The 24,654-nt window shown below is 55.9% G+C and overlaps 1 protein-coding gene across 50 annotated transcripts in view; it reads right to left on the reverse strand.

The window, feature by feature from the left end:
* Positions 1-653: 653 nt before the first annotated feature.
* MYO9B (myosin IXB) overlaps positions 654-24,654 on the reverse strand; it is a 106,054-nt gene continuing 82,053 nt past the window's right edge. For 4 of the 50 annotated variants that reach the window (XR_014055645.1, XR_014055651.1, XR_014055639.1 and 1 more), the window contains exons 18-41: positions 23,844-23,924; positions 21,641-21,751; positions 19,338-19,460; positions 18,129-18,278; positions 17,880-18,046; positions 16,047-16,952; positions 14,801-14,870; positions 14,508-14,626; positions 11,991-12,124; positions 11,522-11,712; positions 9,564-9,662; positions 9,246-9,419; positions 9,095-9,136; positions 8,789-8,900; positions 7,780-7,847; positions 7,102-7,294; positions 6,617-6,745; positions 6,247-6,352; positions 5,833-5,964; positions 4,033-4,156; positions 3,489-3,536; positions 2,994-3,140; positions 2,185-2,312; positions 654-2,064 (exon numbers count right to left, since the gene is read on the reverse strand). Coding sequence is in view for 32 of the 50 variants with exons in the window: in XM_081496525.1 (XP_081352651.1) it covers positions 1,649-2,064; positions 2,185-2,312; positions 2,998-3,140; positions 3,489-3,536; positions 4,033-4,156; positions 5,833-5,964; positions 6,247-6,352; positions 6,617-6,745; positions 7,102-7,294; positions 7,780-7,847; positions 8,789-8,900; positions 9,095-9,136; positions 9,246-9,419; positions 9,564-9,662; positions 11,522-11,712; positions 11,991-12,124; positions 14,508-14,626; positions 14,801-14,870; positions 16,047-16,952; positions 17,880-18,046; positions 18,129-18,278; positions 19,338-19,460; positions 21,641-21,751; positions 23,844-23,924 (3,966 nt within the window). In the remaining 18 variants the exon portion in view is untranslated. Of the gene's footprint in view, positions 2,065-2,172; positions 2,313-2,993; positions 3,141-3,488; positions 3,537-4,032; positions 4,157-5,832; positions 5,965-6,246; positions 6,353-6,616; positions 6,746-7,101; positions 7,295-7,779; positions 7,848-8,788; positions 8,901-9,094; positions 9,137-9,245; positions 9,420-9,563; positions 9,663-11,521; positions 11,713-11,990; positions 12,125-14,507; positions 14,627-14,800; positions 14,871-16,046; positions 16,953-17,879; positions 18,047-18,128; positions 18,279-19,337; positions 19,461-21,640; positions 21,752-23,843; positions 23,925-24,654 lie in introns of all 50 variants that reach the window. The other 46 variants (XM_081496525.1, XM_081496531.1, XM_081496521.1 and 43 more) reach the window with 21 other exon arrangements.

Raw genomic sequence — 24,654 nt, forward strand, 5'->3', positions numbered from 1 at the left:
CCCAGCTGTGTGGCCTTGGACGAGACCGCCAACTCTTCAGCACGTGCCACCTAAACTCAGGTTTGTCGTGGTCTCTAACTCCCCCACCCCTATAAACCCCATCTGCCAACCAGTTCCCACAACTGCCGATCTGGTTACAACCTGGGAGCTTCTCTACTGGTGGTGATGGTGGTGGTGCTGTTGCTTCAGGCTCTACTGGGTCCACCAGGACTAACTCCCCACCCGCCAACCAAGGCAGATGGCCCCTTCAGCTGACATTTAAGCCCCTGCTGGGGAAAGGCTAGGTGACAGGAGGCAGCTCTCAGGACAGCAGGCTCTCCTCACTTAATGTAGCTCTGCCATGAGCTGCCTGCTTCGTCAGCTTCCTGGATCAATAAAAAGCACTTCCAGGGATTCCCCTGGTGGTCCAGTCAAGCTTCCACTGCAGGGTGCGGGTTTGATCCCTAGTCAGGGAACTAGGATCCTATAAGCTGCATGGCACAGCCAAAAAGTAAGCCCACCTCACTTGTGTGAAATTCCAACAGGAGATGGCTGGAGGAACGATGCAAGTCCTCCTTGCCCTGCACCATCACCATCTTTGGCTGAGGCTGCATGTCTGACCCCCACCCACCAACCTGGAGCCTGTCTGAGTAGGAACTGCACACAGACACCTCTTAGGCACTTTTTCTTTATTTCACATGGCCTGTGGGTGTCTCGTCCCAGACCTGGGGCCGTGTGTCCAGGTGTTGGGAGAGTGGGCTGAGCCTAAGAGGGGAACTCCCCCTCCGCAGATGCCAGATGCCCAGACGGTCACTGTAGATTTGCAGAGACATACAACCCCAGGCCTTGCCCTCCCCTCCCGTGAACGGTCCTGAGTTGCGGGCTCCTGTTCTGCCACGTGGGGTGGGCAGTGCCAAGGTGGCCTTCTCTCTCCGGGGCACAACAGACCGAGGAGTGATGGCCACATTCGAGTATCCCTGGAATAACGTGAGGTCTGTGGTGCCTGGAGTGAAGGCTGCCTACCACCTTGTGTCCTGGCTCTAGCCAACAGTCTTGATCACTACGGAAGGCTCCCATTGTTCCCTTGAATGGGCCAGATAGCCACTGGCCAGGCCGCAGTACGGGGAAGTCAGGGGCCACAAGTTTCCAAACCCCTCATGCAGAGTCCTAGCCCTTAGCCCTCTCAGCTGTCCCTCAGTGTGGGTCTGAGCCTCTGAAGCTTGGTGGCTGTGTGGGCTTGCTCTGAAGACTCACATCCAGATTATAAGGAAGATGCAGGGCGTTAATATAAAAGTTTGTACATACACATATAAAAAAACAATTTGGTCTTCTGTTAAGGCTGTTACAGTTTAAACCTATGTAAACCACGCACAAAGAAACAGTGACCTTGAAAACGTACAAAAGGGGAGTTGGGAGATGCCAGGCTGCCCGCCATGATTCAGTGCTCTGATCGGGCGCCTCCGTGACACGTGGGGGCTTGGCAAGGGTGGCTAGGCCTCAGCCGGCCTCTCCCCGCCCGAACTCACTTGGAGCCAGTGCCCACCTATCACTCTCGGAGCTTTCCACTCTGGATCCTTCTCAGACCGCTGAATGCTGGCTCTGGAGCTCCGGTGCCCAGCTCGGGGACTGGGCCGTCCTTGGACGTGTGGATGCTGGCAGCTGTGGGCCCTCAGCCATTGGCCTGGCCCGAGGACGAGGGCAGGCAGTAGGTTGGGGGGTCCGAATACCTCCGCTTGGCCCCAGGTGGCCGGTCATCCTTGTCCAGGGGCTCCTGAGGGCCCTGAGTGGGCAGGTGAGTGCCTGGCGTGATATACACAGAGTGTACCTGGTCTGGGCGGCGGGCCGGTGGCTCTCGGCGCCTCACTGTGGTGGCAGCTTCCTGGGTACCAGGCGCCCGGCCAGGGAGATAGGAGGGCAGGCCAGGCGGAAGCTTGATGTTGGCCGTGGGCATGATCGGGGTCCGCCGGGGGGTCTTCATTCTGACCGTCATGAAGGACGACGGCCTTCGTCGAGGAGGGGCGGCCGCCTCGGGGAGGGGGCTCGGGGTGGGTGCGCCAGGGCAGGGGAGAGCAGGCGCGGGGGGCCCTTTTGAGAGACAGATGGCAGGATTACTGCAGCTTCAGGACCGGCAGATGGACCCTCGCCCGGGGGCCTGCTGGGTGTGGACATGGGAAGGAAAAAAGCAGACGCTACCTTAATACTGACCTTCCGAGGTCCCCCGCCCAGCCCGCTCTTCCAACAGGCTCTCGGTGCTGGCCGATGTCTCTGAGTCCAGGTTCTCCTCATCGGAGCCCCGAGGGTCCAGCTCTGGCAGCCGGTACGTGATGTCCTCCCTGGGGATGAAGGCGGTCACAGTGTTCAAGGCTGCTCCATGGTGAAGGACTGCCCCGTGAGAAAGTGCCAGGCCAGTAGGGGATAGAGTAGGTTATTCTGCCCCTAGATGGGACTCTCTGCCCCCTAGCATCCCAAACCCAACTCCCAAAGCACACCTCACCCCAGATGCCCCTGGCTCAGTGAAGTTCATGTGAGCAAAGGGTCAGATTAGAGGGAAACCAGGCATCTGGGACTCAGCTCGTGAGGAGTTTCTGTCTCAGGACCTTAGCACATGCAGTTTCTTCTGTCTGGAGTGCCCCAGCCTATTCCTAAGAACAGGATGCCCGGGTGGCCCGGATTACACTCGACCTCCTGGCATAATTTGTCAACTGCATCTCTGTTCATACTTCCACCCTGACTGGACAATAAATTGGTGGATCATCCTAGCTGAGGCCAACTTTAGGTTTAGGTATCTTCCCTGTGGCCTCTTTTCTCCCTGTGGACCACCATGATGGCCAAGTGGGGGGTTTAAACAGTCCTAGGCTGTGTTATAGGACAGCAGTGCCCCATGAGATGGACTCTGGACTACAGGGTTGAGCCTAGCCCATCAACCCCCTAACAGCCAGACCCCCTCTAGTGGAGGGGCCAGTGGATGGAGACCAGACAGGGCAGCTGAGGGTGGTGAGGGATCAGAGAGACACTTGCTTCTCCTCTTTGATGGACTGGATCCGCTCGATTAGGATCTCCTTCTCCCGATCCTCATCGCCACCGGCTGCTTCCTCCTCCTGCAGCACCCCTAGCTCCTCTGGGCCACCGCTGCTGCTCCCCCGGGTCTTGGGGTTCTTAATCTGCAAAGAGATGCAGCATGTCTGGCCAGCCCCTCTGGGTGGGTGGGAGATCAGTGCTTGCAGATGGGGAGAGGGTGGTACGAGCAGCTCTGGGGGAGGTTAGTTCTGACACAGAAGTCTAGGCTTAGCGAGGCTTCTCTGGGGATCATGCGGGGACCCGGTGGCCAATACTTGGCTGATTAGTTGTCTTCAGCACAGGTAATCAGCAGGCAATGAGGTTCCCCCAGCATGCACTTCCGGAGGTTAGGACACGCTCGGCCTATTCTACGAGGACCCTAGGGGCCGAGAGGAACCCCAGCATGCACCGCGCCGGGAGACGTGAGGAGGACGGACCGTAGGTGTACATACCAGGACCCCCTCATAGGGAGACGAAAACCCCAGTTTGAGAGGCCATGGCTGGGGGAGAGATGAAGAGAGGGTGACCACACAGGGCCACGACCAGGGCATAAGTGCTAGTCATGGGCATACAGCCATGTCTGACTGTGGGGACAAGGACAGGGTCCTCCCACAGGAGCCTGAGACTTGTCCTTTATCCCCCTATCCGCCCCACCCCTGCAAGCCTCTTCTGCTGTGGGTGTTTCCCTGTGGGCAGGGCCTCGGTCAGCCCACAGGGGCTGGAAAATGACCAAAAGCCCTACCAAGTAGGTGACAGGTTTCTTCCCCACCGCGGAGAGGAACAGCCGACCTTGAGGCTGGGCTAGGACGGTGGTCTTTTGCCCGAGGTGAGGAATCGGCCTCTAACCGTGCTGCCATGAGGCCCAGGTCAGGCTGACTGTGGCCAAGGATGAGTGCTGGAAGTGTGCACTGGACAGACAAGTGAGACTCCGCCCACTGCCCAAACCCCGCCACTACCCAGCTCCGCTGCACCAAAGCCCCGCCCAGCATAGCTCACAGCATTCTGGCGCAGCAGAGAAAGCCTTCGGAAGGCCATGCTCTCAGCAGCCTCCAGCTGGTTGATCTCCTCCATCTTCACTTTGTACTTCCTCATCTGTTCTTTGATCAGCATCTCCACGCACCTGTGGAGAAGGCTGCTCAGCTACTGCCTGGGATGGGGGTAGGGGATGGCCAAGGTGAGGGCCCCACATCTAGGGAGACGCTGGCCCAAGACTGGGGCATGGTGGCTGAGATACAGTCATCTGCTCAGTGGTCAGGGCCAGCCTGGAATGGTTGCTGATGGGTGGAATGGTCAGTAACAGGGCAGGGAGGGCATGGTGGGATGGGATGGACTGAGTTTAGATGAAGAGGCAGTCATGACTCAGGTTTCCTATTGTCAAGATCACAGATAAAAAAAAAGTACCAAGGAATGTGCTGGAACAGGCTGGAAGAAAATCTGTCAACACTACATGGCTGCCCAGGTAGTGTCAGGGCTACAGTGGGCTCTCCTCTCTGCCTGCCAGCTGCTGTTTATGTCTGGGGGAACTCATGGTCAGGCATAGCACTCAGGCCTTCCCGTGTTTCCCTCATGACACCATCCTGGGTGACAAGTTCTTACTTTTACAACTCACTGCCTAAACAGTGTCCTCTTAGTGATGGACGTCTGCTGACACCCTTCTGAGTCCTTTTTCTTTCATTCATTTTCATTTTTTTGGCCATACTGTGCAGCATGTGAGATCCTAGTTCCCTGACCAGGGATCAAACCTGAGCCCCTTGTGTTGGAAGCTTGGAGTCTTCACTACTGGACTGCCAGGGAAGTCCATCCTTCTGAAGAACTTTCTGAGAATTTTGAAGATCATTTGGTGGGAAGAAGGAACCTTGAGACAATTGCTTCTTTTTGCTGCCAGTTCCCACTGCTCCCAGAGGCTGGGAATGTGAGGTTCACCATCTGTCCCTCACCCTGGACTGGGGATGAGGGATTTCTCCCACTTTTGGGTTTTCACCCTCAAAAGAGCTCAGGAGTGATGCTCTTGCTGCTGGAGGGGAGATGCTGCCAGGTCTCCCCCTGGATCTGGACACGTGTCAGCCTCAGGATGCCCCCACAAGGGCCGGCTGCTTCTTGTCCCTCGTCTGTCACAAGAGCCCTGTTCACCGATCACAGCAGCCAGTGCACATCTGGACTTTGTCAGGAGTTTGGGTTTAGTATGACTGTAGGAAGTCACGACTTTCTACATGACTTCAGAAGAAAAGAAGGAAGGATAGAGAGACCAAATGAAGTCCATGTAGGACCTCAGTGCTCAGGACACCTCCTGGGGTGGTGGCGGTGGTTTAGTTGCTAAGTTGTGTTTGACCCTTTGTGACCCCATGGACTGTAGCCCGCCTGGTTCCTCTGTCCATGGGATTTCCCAGGCAAGAATACTGGAGTGGGTTCCCATTTCCTCCTCCAGGCGACCTTCCCCACCCAGGGACTGAACCTGTGTCTCCTGCATTGCAGGTGGATTCTTTATCCACTGAGCCATCAGGGAAGTCCTCCTGGGGGTATATGTGTGTGTCGTGTGTGTGTGTGCACTGTGTCTTAGCTGCAGTACATGGGATCTAGTTCTCTGACCAGGGAACCAATCCGGGCCCCCTGCATTGGGAGTGCGAAGTCCCCTGGGGTATGTTCTTCTGGGTTTTTCTCTGCAGGCACATTTACATGCCACGGAGGCTAGGCCATCCTTGGATGCTGGAGTGGGCTGTCCTGTTTAGTTGTGGGGTCCCTGGATGGGTTGCTCTGGGTGTGTGTTGGGGGTGGGGGCTGGCCGGTTCTGGCACTCACGCAGTGATTTTGAGGACATCCTTCATGCTGACCAGGGGGTCCGAGTTGTCGGGGCTTCGCAGGAGGCAGGGCGCGAAGATGATGGCCAGTGCGCTGGGTGACATGCGGTTCACATCCTCGAGCAGGGCCACCCTGTGTGGCAAGCGGCAGTTAAGGGGTGGCTGCAGGGAGACCCAAAACCAGAGTCCAGAGGCTGGGGGGTCACTGTGGGGAAAGTGCTGCTGCAGGTGGGAGGTGAGAAATGCTGGCTTTTGCAGGGTGGAGAAAAAGGTCCACGAGAAAGCTGGACCCCTCAACACAGGCTCATGCCTTGGCATGGAGCCACCAGGGCACGCCAGCCCAGAGCGTGCTACGGGGGTCTCTTGCTGGGACCCCACCCCACAGACAGCAGGCAGTTAGGGCACAGGCACTTGCTTGACCAAGTGGAAGATGAGCCGCTCCAGGGAGTTGTGGTTGGCTTCTGGCAGGTGCTCCAGGACGGCGTAGATGGCAGCCAGCTGCTCCTGCTTCTCTGGGAGCTCTAGGAGGGTCCTGGGTGTCAGCGCCCTGCGGCCCCCACCCGACGGGCCTGAGGGCACCTGGAGCCTCCCATCGTGTAGGGCCCGGGGCAGTGTGTGTGGCAAGGAGGCAGGGCCACAGAGTGGTCCTGGGCCCAGCCAAGGCCTTGTTTTCTCAGCTGGGGAGATGGGGGTCCCCCCTCCCTGACTGGCCACAGCAAAGGCTCAAGCCTCTGTCCCCTGCCCTCAACCAACTGCCCGCCCTCGCCACAATGGTGGGGACTCACCGACCGCACGGAGGAAGTCGCCATACTGGGCGAAGGTCATGAGGGGCTCAGGCAGCTCCCGCAGCCACTGCTTGAGCACCCCGGTGATGGCGTGGATGGGGAAGTTCTCCAGTTTGACTGCCATGGGGTCTGCAGGGTGGGCGCACGGGCCGGTGAGCGTGAGGAAGGCAGGCGGGCTAAGCCTGGAGCCCCAGGTGGCGCCCTCCTGCCCTTGACACTTACCCGTCTACGTCCCCTTCCTCCCCCAGCTCCCACCTCCCACTCAGTCGCTCAGTCGTGTCTGACTCTCTGCGACACCATGGACTGTAGCCCACCAGGCTCCTCTGTCCATGGGATTTCCCAGGCAAGCATACTGGAGTAGGTGGTCATTTCCTTCTCCAGGGCATCTTCCTGACCCAGGACTGAACCTGGGTCTCCTGCACTGGAGGCAAATTCTTTACTGTCTGAGCCACCAGGGAAGCCCACCCACCTCCCCCAGCACCTACCTGTCTGCAGCGCCTGCCGGAGCTCCCTTGTGCGGTTGGCGGCCCCTGACTTGCGGTAGAGGCCCTCGGTGTACAAGCCATGCATCTCCACGTGTTCCAGAAGCTTCTCCAGCACGATGGGCACTGAGACCTTGTCGCTGGTCAGGCTGTCCACGCACACGCCAAAGTGGCCCGGCTCAGTGCCTGGTTCGATCTGTGATGGCGAGTGGGGATGGGTCAAGCCTGGGCTGGTTGCCTTCCGTGTCATCCCCTGGGTCTCCTCTGTGGCCTCCGTCCCTCCCTGCCCCTCATTCTCCCTTGCAGACCTGCCAGAGGTGCTGGGCTGTGGAGGTCCCTTGATGGCCACTGGCAAGGGGTCTCTAAGTGAAGTGCTGCAGCCCAGTACTGAGGACCCCACCTCCCTTGTGCGCAGGGTAGAGGTCTCCCTCCCCCTGGTCGGGGGGAGAGTGGGGCCAGGGTCTGAGATGCACACAGAAGCCCGACCCCAGCTTTGGGGGGGCCCTGGGGGCTGACAGGACCGGGGTGTGATCTGCTGCAGGACCAGCCCACCCCCCGCCAGCTCTGCGCTCCAGCCTGATGACCAGCCTTGGCCTTGCACCCGGCACACCCTTTCCTGCACATCTCTCAGGACGGCCTCCCTTGGGTGTTCTGGAAAGTTCCCAGCCTCGGCGGGCTCACCTTCCAGGATGTGAACGAGCAGGCCTGAATCTTGTGCATACACTTCTTGTGGCAGGTGGTCTTGCACACTAGGAGGTCATGGCGGGGGTGGAGGAAGAGGGTGGTCACCAGCAGTGCCTCAGGGACCCCAAGGTCCCGTGGCTGCCTGTCCTGGTGTCTCGGGACAGTGACAACCACCTGGGCATTTATTATGGATGGGGGGTGGCAGGCTGCTCCTCACACGGGCCGAGGGGAGAGGAAATCACCCTGGCCTGGAAGGAAAGCCAGCCCTGACTGGTTCTGGCAGGAAAGCAGATGTGCTAGAGGCCTGTCTCACCTGGCCTGGGCTTCCAGGGGACGAGTGGGTTCCCACCCAGGCTTGGTCACCTCCTGGCTGCCCGACTGGGGGCCAGCTGGGTCATTCTGGGCTGCACTTGTCTCTCAGGGTCCCTGTGGGGACTGACTGGCCTTGCCTGGCACATGAGGGGCTGGCAGTTCAGGCAGTGAGGGCAACAAAAACAAATAGGGCCCAGGGTGACTTGGCCAGGTGGGCGTCCAGAGGGGAGGCTGCAGAGTTGGCTGGAGGCCTTAGGGTCAGCCGAGGACCAGCCTCTGACCCAGCACGACAGTAGCGGTGGGGTATGAGTGGGTGAGGGGTGGCCTCACTGCCCCGTGGTGAGGGGCACTGTTCAATTTTTCTATGTATTTATTTTTGGCCACATCCTGTGGTATGTGGAACTTCCCTGACCAAACCCATGCCCCCTGCGTTGGAAAGGCAGAGTCGTAACCACTGGATCACCAGGGAAGTCTGGGGGCAGTGTTCTCAAAAGACTGGTCCTGTAGCTGGGGTGAAGGCCCAGGTGCACAGTGAGGGGCTGGGGATGTAGTCGGGGCAGGGGTCAGAGAGTGTGGGGGTGGGCGTCCAGGGGGCACCTGGGGGTAGGTCAGGGGGTACAGTGGGGGAGGGGGTCAGGGGGCACGGTGGGTGATTGTGGTTAGGGGGTTAGAGGGTCAGGGGAGGGGCACTCACCACTGCAGAGCAGGGCCTTGTCCATAAGCCAGATGTAGGAGAGGCACTGCTCACAGGACTGGGGGATGCTCACTTGGTAGCTGACAAACACGTGCCCATTGTGCTGCAGCACCTGGGGTGGTGGGGGAGGGGGCTGAGTGGGCAGGTGGACCCCCGAGAGTCACCAGGGGCCATGTGGTGGGGACGCCTCCCATGGCATCTCAGGATGGGGAGCCCTTAGGGCTGGGTGGGAAAACACATGGTTCGCTGAGTGTGTGCGCACATGTGCACACACACACCCATGCCCACGAGAACACATATACTCACAGCGTGTTCCTGCTTCCGCTTTTTCTTCTGAGCTTTGCTCTGCTGTGAGAGAGCACAAAGGCCAGGTCTGTGTGGGGCCCCCTGGGGATACCCCCACCCCAGCGACGTGCCAGCACAGGGACCCTCCCGCACCCGGAGCGGCCGCACCCACCTTGGGAGCTTCGAAGTCGTTCTTGGTGTACCCGCGGGTGAACTCGTCCAGCAGTGACTGGAAGAGGTTGAGGACCAGGTTGGGGTCCTTCTCGCCGCGCTCGGCTGCCAGGTTGCTCACGACAATCTGGTAGTTCTCCATCAGGTCCTTGTAGCCCACGTGGATCTTCCCATTCTGTGGGAATGCAGGCTGTGACCCTCCCGTAGGACAGACAGACGGCTGTGACCCTCCCGTAGGACAGACAGACGGCGGTGCCCGGGCTGGGGAGGGGGTGGGGGTTGCCTCGGGGCCCCTCCCTGGGGCTGGGGCTCCACGTACGGGCACGGAGTACATGGTCTTGAGATTGCTTCGGAACGTCTCGGTGGCTTCGATGAATAAGCTTTCAATGGGAGTCTTCTGGGAACGCAGGTCATTCACCTGGAGAGGGAGGAAGAGACCCGCTGACCCCACGTTGCCTGGAGCCAGACATCTGGGTGGTCACCGTTCTGCCCTGGCTCCCCTGGGAACCATTCAGGCCCTCCTGTCAACCCTAGTCTCTCTGGGGTCACTTACTGTGGGTGTTGAGCAGCAATCCTGGCCTCCCCCACCAGGTGCTGGGAACACTCCCCAGTTGTGAGAACCAAAACCATCTGCAGATGTTGCCAAGTGTCCCCTAGGGGCAGACTCAGCCCTGGCTGAGAAACCCTGGTTTAGCAGGGCCCTTCCTGCTGCCTGGCACAGGTGCTTACTCCTGGCCACAGCCCAGGACTGGGGCTGCCTCACATAGCCTGATCATTTCAAGATGCCTCCCCCTTTGAAGGGTGTCTTAACCCTTTATTGTTCTTGTCAGCCTGATGTCTCCCTCTGAAGCTCTCAAATGCTGCTCTCTCTGTTGGCTGTGGGGCTGCCTGAAACTGAGGTGTGAACACACCCGATTTCTTTACCTTTACTGCACACATGTGTACTAAGTCAAGTCAGTTGCAACCCCATGGACTGTAGCCCGTCAGGCTCCTCTGTCCATGGGATTCTCCATGCAAGAATACTGGAGTGGGTTGCCATGCCCTTTTCCAGGGGATCTTCCTGACTCAAGGATGCAATCCTCATCTCTTACACCTCCTGCATTGGCAGGTGGGTTCTTTACCACTAGTGCCACCTGGGAAGCCTCTCTAGTACACACAGTAAGTACTCAATCATCACCTTGCACTGAATGCATTTTGTAAAAAAAAAATTTTTTTTTTAATTAATTAATTTGCCTGTGCTGGGTCTTGGAGGCTTCCTAGGTGGCTCAGTGGTAAAGAATCTGCCTGCAATTTAGGAGATGTAAGAGAATTGGCTTGGATTCCCCAGTCGGGAAGATCCCCGGGAGAAGGAAATGGCTACCCTCTCTTGCCTGGAAAATTCCATGGACAGAAACTGGTGGGGTACAGTCCATGGGGTCGCAAAGAGTCGGACAGGACTGAGCACGCATGCAAGCTGGGTTTTAGTTGTGGCATGTGGGATCTAGCTACCTGACCACAGATCAGACCTGGGCCCCCTGCATTGGGAGCTCAGTGTCTTAACTGCTGGACCACAAGGGAAGTCCCCAAAAGTGTTCTAAATAAAGTAATTTGTTCACGATCAACTGCAGTTGCGTGGTAGGGCGAGGAAAGGCCACAGGACCTAGGAGCAGCCTGGCGGCACTTGGTGTGTGTCTGGTGCTCTGCTTAGAAGGTTATTCTGCACGCCAGTACTTCCTCACGCGGAGAAAGCAGGACACTGCCCCAAGGGGCGCTGTGAGACAGCAAACCAAGTGTCTTCAATCAGCAGATCTCGAACTTCCTGGGCAGGAACCGCAGAATAAAATGCATCTGCCGGGCGCGCAACCCACGTGTGCACATGCCCGTGTACTCTGGACGATTTCAGTGGGTGAAGGGTGGGGCTGGGTCCCAGAATCAGATGCTTTGGGTATGATCTGGCTCCTCACATTCTGTGCAGTCCTTGTATTAAGACACACATTTGCCGGTATGTCAGTATGTGCACAGAACAGGACGACTGCAGGCTACAAGTGATCTCATGGGAATCCCAGCTGGGTTTTGTAGAAAACCAGCAGATGCCAAACACAGACATAAGCATGTGATTCCCAGAACCTTCTGTGTGTTGGAACCATGGACCTGGCCTTTCTGTTCCCACATGATAAGGGCTTTGGTGTGATGGTTCAGAAAACTACCAAGTGGCAACGGCCTCCTGAGGAGGTCTGGGGCCACTCTGTGTGGGACCCCTGCCCCCAGTGTTCCCGGCCGAGGGCCCCTACTGCCCACCTTGTTGAGCAGGAATTCATCCAGGTACTTGAGCTCGTTGGCGTTGGTGATCTTGCGGAACACAGACTCTCGCCACTTCTCTGACACCGTGATTTTGCCAATCTTGAGGTTTCGGTTCTTCTTCCCTTTGCCTCCCGGCTCCTTGGGGTGCTTCTCACCTGTGGCATGACGGTGCTGGTGGCTGGAGGGGACTGGAGGGGTGGGGAAGGGGGCAGGAGAGGCTGGTGAGCGTGGTGGATTTCTGGGAAGGACGTGGCTCGGTGTTGGGGGTGTGGTCACCAGCACGGGGAACGAGGGCCCCACACCCCGCACAGAGTTCTATGGCCAGAAAGTGCCTCTGGGGATGGGGACCAGCCCTGAAACCTTGTGAGCAGGACTCAGCCCTCAGCTGACTCAAGTCCCCATCTGGGACGACCCTCGGTGGCCCCACGGGCTCTGCTCTCCATCTCTGAATCTGGGAATGACCAACCTTCTAGGTTCTTCTTCGTGGTGGCAGCTTCCAGGACGACTTGCCCAGGTATTGCGCTCTCTGTCTCTTCTCCACCCTCCGGGCTGAATTTCTTATCCTTGTTCTTGTGAAGGAAAAGTCTCTTAAACGTGGACCTATAGGAGAAAATAGGGGGCTCTGCTTAAGTCTCAGGAAATGAAGGCAGATTTGAGGCCAAAGGAAGGGTCAACCTGCTGTTAATGAGGACTAGCCCTTTCACTGGTTACCACTGGCAGGGGATGCCATTAAAAATAAGGTTGGTTTGTGTGAACTGACAGGGAAGTCGGGTGGAAGAGTGAGATACTGAGCAGATGTCACAGTGTGACCCCATTTTCATATGTAAAGAAAATTGGAGACTTCCCTGGTGGGCCAGTGGTTAAGAATCTGCCTTTAAGTGCAGGGGACGTGGGTTCTATCCCCGGTTGGGGAACCAAGATCCTGCATGCCTCGGGGCAGCTAAGCCCACTCGCTGCAGCTACTGGGCCCTCATGCTCTGCAGCCCTTGAGCCACAACTAGGGATGGTCATGTGTCACAGCAAAAGAGAGAAAAAAAAATCCCCCTCTCCTCCCTCTCCCAAGATATTTCTATAGGCACAAGGTTTTTGTTGGGGGGGACTCAAAGAATAAACCCCAAATCATATATAGCATATGTGATGGGGTGAATGGATATATGGATACTGGATATGTGATGGGGTGAATGATGACCACCCACCAAAGATTTGTTCATGTGCTAACCCTCAGGGCCTATGAGCATGACCTTATCTGGGAAAGGGGTCTTTACGGATATGACTAAATGCTATGGACTGAATGTGTCCTCCTAAATCTGTAGACTGAAGCCTAACTCCTAGTGTGATGGTGTTAGTGATGGTGTGATAGTTTGGGAGGTAATTAGGTCACGAGGGTGGGGCCCTTATGAATGGGTTTAGTGCCCTTTTAAGAGACCCCAGAGAGCTCCCTTGCCACTTCCTCCATGTGAGGACGCTGTGAGAAGAAGGCCTCTGTGAACCAGATACCAAATCTGCTGGCACCTTGACTTTGGACTTCCAGCCTCCAGCTCAGTCTGTGGTGTTTTGTTACAGTGGCCTGAATGGCCTAAGACACTGAACAAAGGATCTTAAGATTCTGAGTCATCCTGGATTACCCATGTGGGCTCTAAAGCCAGTGACAAGTTGTCTTCATAAGAGACAGAAAGGGACTTCCCTGGTGGCTCAGTGGTAAAGAATCTGCCTTCCAATGCAGGAGATGCAGGTTCGATCCCTGGTTGGGGAACTAAGATCCCACATGCCTCATGGCACCTAAGCCCTTGCACTGCAACTACTGAGCCTGCACATAGCAACCAAGACCCAGTGCAGCCAGAAAAAAAGAAGAAACAGGGGAGAGGAGAAGCATGTCATGAGAAGATGGAGGCTGAGATTGGGGGAAGGGGTGCAGCCACAAGCCAAGGAGTGCCTGCAGCCCCCAGAAGCTGGAAGAGGCAAGGAGGGGTCCCTCCTTGAGATTCTTTGGAGGGACACACGGCCCTGCCCACACCCTGATTTCATACTTCTGGCCTCCAGAAACATGAGTGTAAATTCCTATTGTTTGAAGCTACCCTGTTTGCGGTACTTTATTTTGGCGGTGGGGGTCTCCCCAGAGTGGGGGGCTCTCTCTTCCCACTGCATTCCACTCCTCACTATCCTCAGGCTCTCATTCAGGGTTTGGATCAAAGCTCCCCTGTCCCAGGGCCCAACCTCTCTGCTCTGTGAACCACCTACATCTCTGCGGCAGGGACTTTTTGGGAATAAAGCTGTGACCCAGAGTTTGCTATTCAAAGACCTGGAGGGTTCCCTGACGTGGGGATGGGGGTACTGGGAGCTGGTAATGATTTCGTTTGTGAGTGCTGAATCGCTTTGGTTGTGTCTGACTCTGCGACCCTATGGACTGGAGCCCACCAGGTTCCTCTGCCCATGGGATTTTCGAGGCAAGAATATTGGAGTGGGTTGCCATGCCCTCCTCCATGGGATCTTCCCGACCCAGAAATTGAGCCTGAGTCTCTTATGTCTCCTGCATTAGCAGGTGGGTTCTTTATCACTGGTGCAATCTGGGAAGCCCGGTAATGATTCCATAAATGGCCAAAGGGACACTGCCTGTGGCCTCAGAGGAGGTGACCCACATTGGCTCCAGGCTTCAATGGAAATCATTTCACCCTGATGCAGCAACAATCTGTGCTCCATGTGGGTTTCTCTTCATGAAATGCTAAGTAAATGCCCCTCAACTGAGCTTCCTAAGTGCAATTGGCTTATGGGAATTCCCTGGCAGTCCAGTGGTGAGGACTCAGCACCTTCACTGCTGAGGGGTCAGATCAATCCCTGGTCAGTGCACTAAGAGCCTGCAAACCGAGTGGCCAAAAAAAGCAGCAGCGGCAAGAGCAGGATTGGCTTAGAAGATTAGACTGCTCTGGGACTGAAGGCCCTGGACACCCTGCGTGTACCCAAGCCCACCCCCAAACCCTATACCTACTTAGAATCGGCAGAGCCTGGGGACAGGCTGGTGTCTGTCCCTGAGACTACATCGGCCAGCTTCTTCTTCTGGATGGCCAGCTTCTTTGTGCTGGGCTCCCCATCTGTTTCGGCAGAAGGCTGTAGGGGAGCGGGGTTGGGTGAGCAGAGGCAGGCGGCCTCGCTAGAGGGAAAGCAGGGATTCCCCCGTGCCGCCGCTCCTTCTATCCACCGTTCGCTCCTGGTGGTGCCAGGGCAGCTGAGATGGAAGTGGGCTCAGACCCTCAGGGGTGGGAACCGCCGCGGAAGCTTTACCTGAGTCTTGGTCTGGGATGGGGAAAGGAGCTTGGAGACATCACTTGTGGAAAAGGAAACGCGCCTCTCCCTGTGAGATCACAGAAATGTGGCTTTTACTGACAAGGGTGAGCAGGAGACATGTGGGGTTGTTAGGACTGGGGGAGGGGTGGTGCTATTGCATCCAGTGGGTGGAAACTGGGGTTGCTGCTCTGTACCTCACGGTGTTCAGGACGGCCCCCACCACAGAGATGGAGCCAGCCCCAGAGGCCTGTCATGCCGAGGCCAAGAAAGCCTGTCCTAGCAGAAGGTCTGTGTCTTCCTCCACCTCTTCTTTTCTTTTGAGAAGCCAGCCTCTGCGACAAGGGGCTGGGTCTTTGAGTCACTGATATTTAGCTTACTAGGGGTCCAGGGTTGACAGTTTTTCCAGTAGTCACGTATGGATGTGAAAGTTGGACCATAAAGAAGGCTGAGCACTGAAGAATGGATGCTTTTGAACTGTGGTGTTCAAGGAGACTCCTGAGAGTCCCTTGGACAGCAACGAGATCAAACCAGTCAATCTTAAAGGAAATCAACCTTGGATATTCACTGGAAGGACTGATACTGAAGCTCCAATACTTTGCCCATGTGACGTGAAGAGCCAAAGCATTGGAAAAGACCCTGAAGCTGGGAAAGACTGAGGGCAGGAGGAGAAGGGAGCGAAAGAGGATGAGATGGTTGGATGGCATCACCGACTCAATGGACATGAGTTTGAGCAAACTCTGGGAGATGGTGAAGGACAGGGAAGCCTGGCAAGGTGCAGTCCATGGGGCCGTGAAGAATTTGCCACAACTTAGCAAGTGAACAAGAAGAAGAAGGGGTCCAGGTGTGTCGAGAGCTGCTCCTTCAACCTCTAGGTGTATGTGTGCAATCACCTCCACCCATTGATGAGGAAACCGAGGTCCAGGCAGGCTGGAGAAGGGGGAACCTCAACCCGAGGGGCCACCCGCCACAAGGCTGGAGGGGGGGAACCTCAACCCGAGGGGCCACCTCCCCCCAAGGCTGCAGGCTTTCTGAGTGAATAGGGATCATTTGGGCAGGGGCTTCATCTTTCCCAACCTTCACTCTGGTACCCGGCTTCCTTGGGGCTGCTGCCCACCTGGTGTTGGCTCTTGGGCACTGAACCTCATGTGTTTCTGAGATGTATGATGCTGTGCATGGCTATGCAGCCACCCCCCATTCCCCGGCATCCCTAGCCCTCGCTTGGACAAAGGAGGTGCAGGCTTACTCTGTGGGCGTAAGGGTGGCCCCCACGGCCCGGTGCCGCTCGCTGAGATCCAGGGACTGACTCAGCATGGTGTTGCTGCCCATGGTCATCAGCTTTTTGCCCCGCCACAGCTCCACAGCGTTGGCCAGCCGCTCACTGTCAGGATCCCGGTACCGCTGAATCTGTGTGGAGCCTCCAGGGCTGTCGGGCCTGTCCTGGGCCTTGGGGCTGATCCCCGGCTTGCTCTTGTCCTTGGGGGTCTCGGGGGTGGCACTGGGACCCGGCACGGTGACCCTGCTGTCCAGGGCCAGGCTGGTGGGTCGTTCCTCGTGGCCAGGCCTGGGGCTCCCGGCCTGGGCTTCTCTCGAGTCCGGGCTGCTGGGCATGGCCTGTGGGGGCACCTGAGGCTGCTTCTTGAGGGCCGCCAGCTCCATCTCAGTCCTGGCATCCGAAGGGCTTTCATCTTCCCTGCCCTCCTTTCTGTCTTCCAGGAGGCTCTCCTCTGACCCTGGGACAGCCTTTCCAGAAAGTTCTCTGAGGGTGTGCTCGTCCTTGCAGGACTGGATGTGCTTGTTCTGGAGCTTCACGTGCTCCAGCCCCCGCTGTCGCCGTGACTCACGCTTCTCCCGGCTGCGGGGCACTTTCTCGCGACCTTCAGCTGTGTGTTTCTGAGTTGGGGGTGCCTTCTCCACGCTCGGGACCTCCTTCTCAGGTTGGCAGCTCTCGGCTGGGGGAGCCCCATCGCTGGGCCACACCTCGGGCTCCAGGTCCAAATGCTCGCCCTCCGTGGAGGGTTCCAGGCCCCGCTCGGGTTCTGGCCCAGCTGCTTGGGCCGGCCCGGCCCCGGCGGTTTCCTCCTTCACGGCTTGCTCGGCTTCCCTCTCCTTCTCTTCAGCTTTCTGCTTCTCCTCCAGCATCTGGCTGAAGCTGGTGGGGCGGGGGAGGAAAGGAGGTGGGTTCAGGAGCAAATCCACCCAGGGCGTTGGGGAGCCCTGTTCCACCTGCAGGTACAGGGTTGGGGAGCCAGGCTCCCCCTCTCAAGGAGTGAGACCCTAGCCCCCAGAGATGCTTCTGGAAAGGTGGACCCATCCTCAGCCAGGAAAGGGGGAGACAGGGGAATAGCCTCATGTTGTCATGGGCACTGTTGCCCAATGGGTTCAGTGAAAAAAGTGAAAAGTGCTGGTTGCTCAGTTGGGTCTGACTGTGGACTGTACCCCATGGACTGTAGCCTGCCAGGCTCCTCTGGCCATGGGATTCTCCAGGCAAGAATACTGAAGTGGGTAGTCATTTCTTTCTCCAGGGTATCGTCCTGACCCAGGGAATCTTCCTGACCCAGGGATTGAACCCGGGTCTCCTGCATTGCAGGCGAATTCTTTACTGTCTGAGCCATCAGGGTCAGGGGAACCTTTATTAGGTTTGTTGCAGGAGGGATCTGTTCGGAACTCCCTGAATTCCTCTGGGGTCCCTGGTCTGGTGGACTCCCTGTGAGTGGGGACAAGGGGGCCCCCCTGAGGGTTGGTCCTGGTGGCCTGAACCCTTTGAGTCCAGCTGTTCTGCTCAGTGGCTGGGGGTAGGCAGGTGCAGTGGGTGGGGGTCCTCTGGCAGAAACTGAGTGCCACCAATGGTGACCTGGGGTTGCCATAGGTGCCACCTACCAGCCCTGGAGTGTCTCTAGGGCCCAGTGTGCCCAGACCAGCTAGACGCCTGCCAGCCCCTCCTCAGCCTCCCTGCATCCAGACAGGGACATCCTGACAGCTCTACTAGCCAGGTGGCATCTCAGGTAGCACTTGAGTGTTGAGTGGGTGGAATGTTCTGGGGGGTTGGGTGGGGGGTGCCTGGTCCCATTCTGCTCACCTCTTGCGCTGCAGGTGTCCCCGGCAGAGGCTCTGGAGGCGGATGATGCTGTGTCTCTGGCGCCGGTAGGCTGCCCGCTGCCGGTAGCCCCTCCACGCGGCCTGGAGGAACACGGCTGCCTGTGTCCTCTCCAGTGCCCGGCGGACGCGGTAGGACCGCCAGCAGGCCTGAGAGTGGAGGGGGCGTTCAGGGGCTGGGTGCGTGTGACCCCGGCCACCCTCGCCCCCGCCCCGCGGGCCCCCTGGGCACCTGGATCGTGATGGCTGCCCGCCGCATCTGCAGGAAGTGCCTGCGCTCCAGTACCATCCGGAACCAGCTCTGCAGCAGCAGGATCTTCCGCACGACCTCCCGGTGCAGTGTCTCCTGCAGGGTCTGCCGCTCGGTCTCCTTCAGGAAGACCTGGGGGCGGGCACGGGAAGGGTCAGCGAGGCCTCCAGCACTCCTATATTCAGGTCTGCTCAGCCCACTTGGCAGTGAGCGAGACCGAGCTGGTGTACTGACTACTGACCTGACCAAGAGGAGTTTTTGAAAAAAATACATGTTGACATAGAATTCCCACAACATAAAATGAACCATTTAAAGTGAATAATTTGGTTGCATTTAGTACTTTCATGATATTGTGCAGCTGTCACCTCTATCCAGCTATGAAACATGTCATCACTCCCAAGGAAAACTCCATATCCATTAGTAGTCACTTCCTAATCCCCCTCCCTCAGCCCCTGGCAACCCCTAATCTGCTTTGTCTTATTTTTATTTTTAAAATCTTGGGGGGGGGGTCGCATCACACAGCATGCTGGATCTTAGTCCCCAAACCAGGATTGAATCTGCATCCCTTGCACTGGAAGTGCAAAGTCTTAACCACTGGACCACCAGGGAAGCCCCCACTTTCCATTTTTATCGATTTACCTGTTCTGGACATTTCATATAAACTGGATCATACACTATAGGACCTTTCGTGCCTGGCTTCTTCCACTTAGCATAACATTTTCAAGGTTCATCCACGTAAGTGTACATCAGAGCTGAATAAGATTCCACTATGTGAATGGCCCAGGTTTTATTTATCCACCATCTGTTCATGGACACATGGGCTATTTCTACCCTTTGGCAATTGTGACTAGAACTGTGCCGCTATGAATGTACAAGTACTAGGATTTGTTTGCAAATGTTTTCAGTTCTTTTGGGTTTACATCTAGGAGAGGAACTGCTGGGTCACCTGGTAACTCTACATGATTAACTTGCTGGGGAGCTGTGAGACATTACAAAGGTTACTGACCAGTCCCTTGAACACCCTGTGCTATGGTATGATGGTTCCTAGCCTACAAATGAGAAACTGATGCCTAAGCTCCACACCTTAGGTCTGTCCCTCTGCCTTCCAGGAAGTGGCATGGGCTGTGAGAGGACCCTGTGTGAAGTGGAACGTATGGGTACAAGAGCCCTACGAGGGCTGCGATTGCTGACCTTGGTCTTGCCGATCTGGTAGCTCCTCTTATCTATGTTCATCTTCTCCAGCAGGGCAGAGATGACCTCCCTGCAGGGCTGGGCATTCTTAGGGAGAAGTACCTGGAACTGCTCCGTGAAATCCTGGGTGATTTTGGGTAAGAAAGGAAAATCTATGTGAGGGTTTCTGCCACCAGAAAGAACAGGGCTCTAGCAACTCTCCGGTCAAGTTGTTTCCGAAGCCAAAACTTGAATTGATGTGAATAGTGTTGACAAAACTAAAATCTGGGACTTTCTGAAATAGTCTGAAGCTTAAGAAAGACTGTCACAGACACAGAGCACTGGATCTTTCAGTCAGTGGGAAAGTGATCATCATCACGAGGACCTGCTGGGTGCTGGTGTTGTTAGGGGAGAGCCAGAAGGTGAAGTTGACCTTGTGGGGGCTCACAGTCTGTGATTCATTAGAAGGCTGAACCATAGCTGGAGGTATGCCTGTTTTTCACTGCATGGCATGTGGGATCTAAGTTTCCCGACCATGGATTGAATCTGCATTCCCTGCAGTAGAAGAGCAGCATCCTAACTACTGGACCACAAGGAAAATTCCCAAGATATGCCCACTGACCTTTTTTTGGCCATGCTGTGCAGCATGTGAGATGCTATGTCCCCAATCAGGGATCAAACCTGTGCCCCCTGCGTTGGGAGCATGCAGTCTTAACCACTGGACCATCAGAGAAGTCCTGGTATGCCCTTTTCAAGTAAACAGTTATGCTGAATTTTTAATAGCTAATCATGAGTGAAACACACCAGCATTTTCTCCCTTTTTGGTAATTTGCCTTTCCTGTTTATGCAGATCAGAAAGATGATATTCCCATTTCTGTGGATGAGAAGAGGGAGGCATGCCACAATGAAGCCATGTACCTGAGGACATACGGGTAAACCTGGAATGGGGATCAGGGGCTTCCACCTCTAGGTTCAGGCCCAGTGCTCACTCAAGTACTACACAGCTACTGCCAGCTCCCGGCATAAGCCAAGGGTTCTCCACTCGGGCTATGCTAACCCCTGGGGATGTTTGGTATTAAATGGAGACATCTTGGGTTGTCAGAACTCAGGGGAATAGTGTTCCTGGCATCTTGTGGGTGGAGGCCAGGGATGCTACTCAATACGCAATGGTGCACAGGGTGGCCCTCACCACAGAGCATGACCCAGCCCCAAATGTCAATAGTGACATAGTTGAGAATCTGTTGAAATTTGGTCTTCACCAATTTGGCGTTACTAGTGATTCTCTGTGTTTATAGAAAGCTCAGGGACCCTGAAGTCATCATTTCCTTGGGTCTCAGTTTCCATATTGGGAAAATAGGAACCAGGGCTCCCTTGGAACTGGTTGGCAGAATAAAACAGCTGGGTATAAAACTGTCTATTACAAGCACAGAGGCAAGTCAATATCTTGTCATAACCTGTAATGGAAAATAATCTGAAAATAATATCTGTGTATGCTGCTGCTGCTGCTGCTAAGTTGCGTCAGTCGTGTCCGACTCTGTGCGACCCCATAGACGGCAGCCCACCAGGCTCCCCCGGCCCTGGGATTCTCCAGGCAAGAGTACTGGAGTGGGTTGCCATTTCCTTCTCCAGGGCATGAAAGTGAAAAGTGAAAGTGGAGTCGCTCAGTCATGTCCGGCTCAGTGACCTCATGGACTGTAGCCTGCCAGGCTCCTCCGTCCATGGGATTTTCCAGGCAAGAGTACTGGAGTGGGGTGCCATTGCCTTCTCCAATATCTGTGTATACGTATAACTGAATCACCTTGCTGTGTACCTGAGACACAGTAAGTCAACTATACTTCAATAAAATACATATTGAGAAAAAAACAAAGATTGGAGAATGAAAAAAAAAGTGCCTATTACAGAAAAGGCTCAATAAAGGGCCAAGTCACACAGGGATCTGCTTGTGTGATTCCCTCTTCCCTGTTTGGTTTAACATGCCTCCTGTGAGGAGCTAGCCCCCCTCCCCCAACACACTATGAGAAAGAATGATCTGGTACAAATACCAACAGTTATTGTTGTTAGTTGCTTAGTCATGTCCAACTTTTTTGTAGATCCCCATGGACTTCAGCCTGCCAGGCTCATCTGTCCATGAGATTTCCCAGGCCAAGAATACTGGAGTCGATTGCCATTTCCTTCTCCAGGGGATCTTCCCTACTCAGGGATCAGTATCAGGGTGGAGAAATCCTGATGGAAAGTAACCTGCCAGGCTCAGGCTCCAGAGAAGTGTTCTCTCTGGAGGTGGCCAGTGTCCCAGATAGCCATACGCGTGCATGAATGTGTCCTACCTGAAACGTGTACTTGGCGCTGTAGCCCGACCTCCGAATCCGCACGGTCTCCAGCATGCCTGTGTAGCGCAGCTGCTGCAGCACCAGCTCATCATCGAAACATAGCTCTTTCTGAAATGGGATTGAGCGATCAGGGAAGACGTCTGCAGGTGGCTGGGGACAGGCAGCCCTGGGAGGAGGTGCTGATTCCCATGTGACTGCCATCCCTCTGGACTACAGATATGGATGCAGTCAGCGCACACCCATGGGCTGGGGCTGGTCTGGGAATTGTCCCCAGCCTGGCAGCTGTGGGCACCTGGTTTTTTTCTTTGCTCCAGTCATGCTTTTTGAAATAAAGAGGTGGGGCTGCTCAGCAGTGATACCTGAGGCATTCATCTCTTCTAGGAAACATGGCATCTGATCTGCTCTATTCCCTGCTGTCCGGGAGACAGATACTACTTCTCACTGTCTAACTTAAGATAACTTGGTGCAAAGATTTATTTCCTAAAGGCCCCTTCCCAAACCTGTGTTGAACTCATACCCTGTGCCAGGTATCAGGACAAGTACTGGGGATCCAGCAGAAAGAACACATGCCTGGGCCATGGGAGGTGTTACAGGACAGGGGACCCTGGACCAAGTCTTGAGAGCTGAGAAGAGGACAGGTAGGGGAGGAGGGCAGCAAGCAGCTAGGTGAAGACCCAGAGGAGAAAGGGGAGGCCAAGCCATGGACAGGTATGCAGGGAGGTGCTTGCTGCTGGAGGGTTGGGGGTGAGGGGGAGGAGGGGCTGAAATGAGGTGGGTTCAGTGAGCTTCCAGCCCAGAGCTCAGGGGCCTGGACTCCATGCTGGTGCATGTTATTTTAAGTGGAGGGAGGGAAGGGAAGGGCATGAGGCGAGGGATGTCATGACAGGGCAGAAGGTGCTTCTGGTATCTGGTGGGCTCTCCAAGACTGGAGACAATGCTACTCAGTACCCTAAAGAGCACAGGACAGATGCTCAACAGCAAAGAATAAGCTGTGGGCACGGCTCCTCCCCAGAGCAGGTGTTGGTGGAATGTTTTCTGAGTTGTCCAATGTTGAGGCAAAATCCAAACAGGTGGGGAAAGTGGGCCTGATTCTGCAGCTGGTGGAAGGTGGGAGCGGGGACAGAAACCTCTGAGATGCCATCGCTGGGGGACCAGGAATGGGATGGGGTAGGAGGGGACAGCCTAAGTCCAGGTCCTCGCCTGGTGATGGAAGTCTTGGCACCTGGCAGGGCCAAGCTGGGCTCTGGAGGTTAGCGGAACATCCCAGGAGCAGCGAAGAGGAACGTAAACAGGAAGAGTAGAGACAGAGGGCGTGAGTGAACAGTCACCAGGATGTCCTTGGCTCAGAGATCCGCTCATGCCCGTCAGAGAGCCCAGGTCCTGAATGGCTCCAGCAAAGTTCTCGAGGGCACAGAATTGCCAGTGGACCCCTGGGGTGAGGAAAGCCTGGCAGCAGGTGCTGAACTGGCTGCTGGGGCCCCCCACTGGTGCTCTGTCTTCCCAGAAAGTTCCGGATGAGCAGCAGGCTCAGGGCTCCTGTTTTCTGACCTCAGCCTCTCCCATCTGGCACATTTTCTGCACTGACTGCTTTGGGGATATATTTGAAGAGCACCCTGACCTGTCCGTCCTGGAGCCAACTTTCTCTGGGGCCCGTCCATGTTCCAGTGCATGCATGTGTACTCAGCTGCTTCAGTCACGTCTGACTCTTTGTGACCCTCCGGACTATAGCCCACCAGGCTCCTCTGTCCATGGGATTCTCCAGGCTAGAATACTGGAGTGGGTTGCCGTGCCTTCCTCCAGGGGATCTTCTCACCCTAGGGATCGAACCTGCATCTCTTGCACTGTAGATGGATTCTCTACCGCTGAGCCACCGGGGAATCCCCCATGATCTAGAGGATGTCTTTATTCCTTGCTGGTCACTAGATGGTCCTGGCTGCCTCCTGCTGATCCCTGCCACCCTGGCTGGCTAGAGCACACTTTTAAAATACATGTCAAAGGAGGCCAGGAACCCTGGCTGGCAGCAGAACCAGCCTCCTCCAGTCCTCAAAACCTGTGTGGACACTTGCCTCCTCCAGGACTCTCCTGACCATCCCTCCTGACTCCCAGCACTCCCCCACCCCTAGACACACAGTAACACTCCCTGCCAGTCTCCAGACCTGGGCTTGGCTTTCGCCTCCCCGGAGATGGGGGAGCCCCTTACCTTCTCAGCGTTGGAGCGGATGCAGCGGATGAAGAAGGGCTCTGCCTTCCCCAGTGCCTCCAGGAGCTTATTCAGGGAAGTCTGAGGAGAGAGAGGGGGGAAGGTGTTGAGCTGGGACCCCCTTGGGGGCACGTCCCTCAAGGGAAGGGGACCCAGGTTACCTTCCTGCATCAACGGGGTGCATCTGCACTGATAGGGAACAGGGGAGACTGCAGCAGGAGGCTGTGCTACCCCAGAGAGCCCCCAAGGGAGCTGTGGGTCCCTGTGGCCAAGGGCCGCCATGTTTCTGTCTCAGGTGAAAGGGGAGAGGAAGGTGGTGGAAGCAGGTTAACTCTTTCTAGGGATTTAAATCACATGTCAAAGGAGGCCAAGAACCTTGGTTAGTAACAGAACCAGTCTCCTCCTGCCCCCATGGAAATATTAGAACCAGCTGGCGGCCACCCTCTTATCAGAGGTTGAGCTCTGCAGGGCCTCACTTCCAAGTGCCTAAATTCTAAGAATCCCAAACTGTTCCTTTTGTTCCTTCAGCCTTAGAGGTACAAGCTCCTGCCCATGGTTACTATATCAATGTTCCTCCTTTGTTCCCCTTCTGCCTTTTCAGTTCTCTAGTACCTGTTTAACCAGTTCCATATATTAAATTCTCTGGTTTAAAAAAAAAGTCAGCCTCAGAAGGGATCATGGTTGCAGTGATTTTGGTCCCTGGCCTGCTATTTCCAAAAGGGCATTGTGGGAGTTCCTAAATGATGTAATTATATATATATATATAAGCTGAAGTGGAAACAAAAGACTTAGGTTGTGGAGAATGGCAAGG

This window comes from Giraffa tippelskirchi, chromosome 6 (genome assembly GCF_054371585.1).
Source record: "Giraffa tippelskirchi isolate mGirTip1 chromosome 6, T2T-mGirTip1v1.2.pri, whole genome shotgun sequence".
NCBI classification, from domain to species: Eukaryota; Metazoa; Chordata; class Mammalia; order Artiodactyla; family Giraffidae; genus Giraffa; species Giraffa tippelskirchi.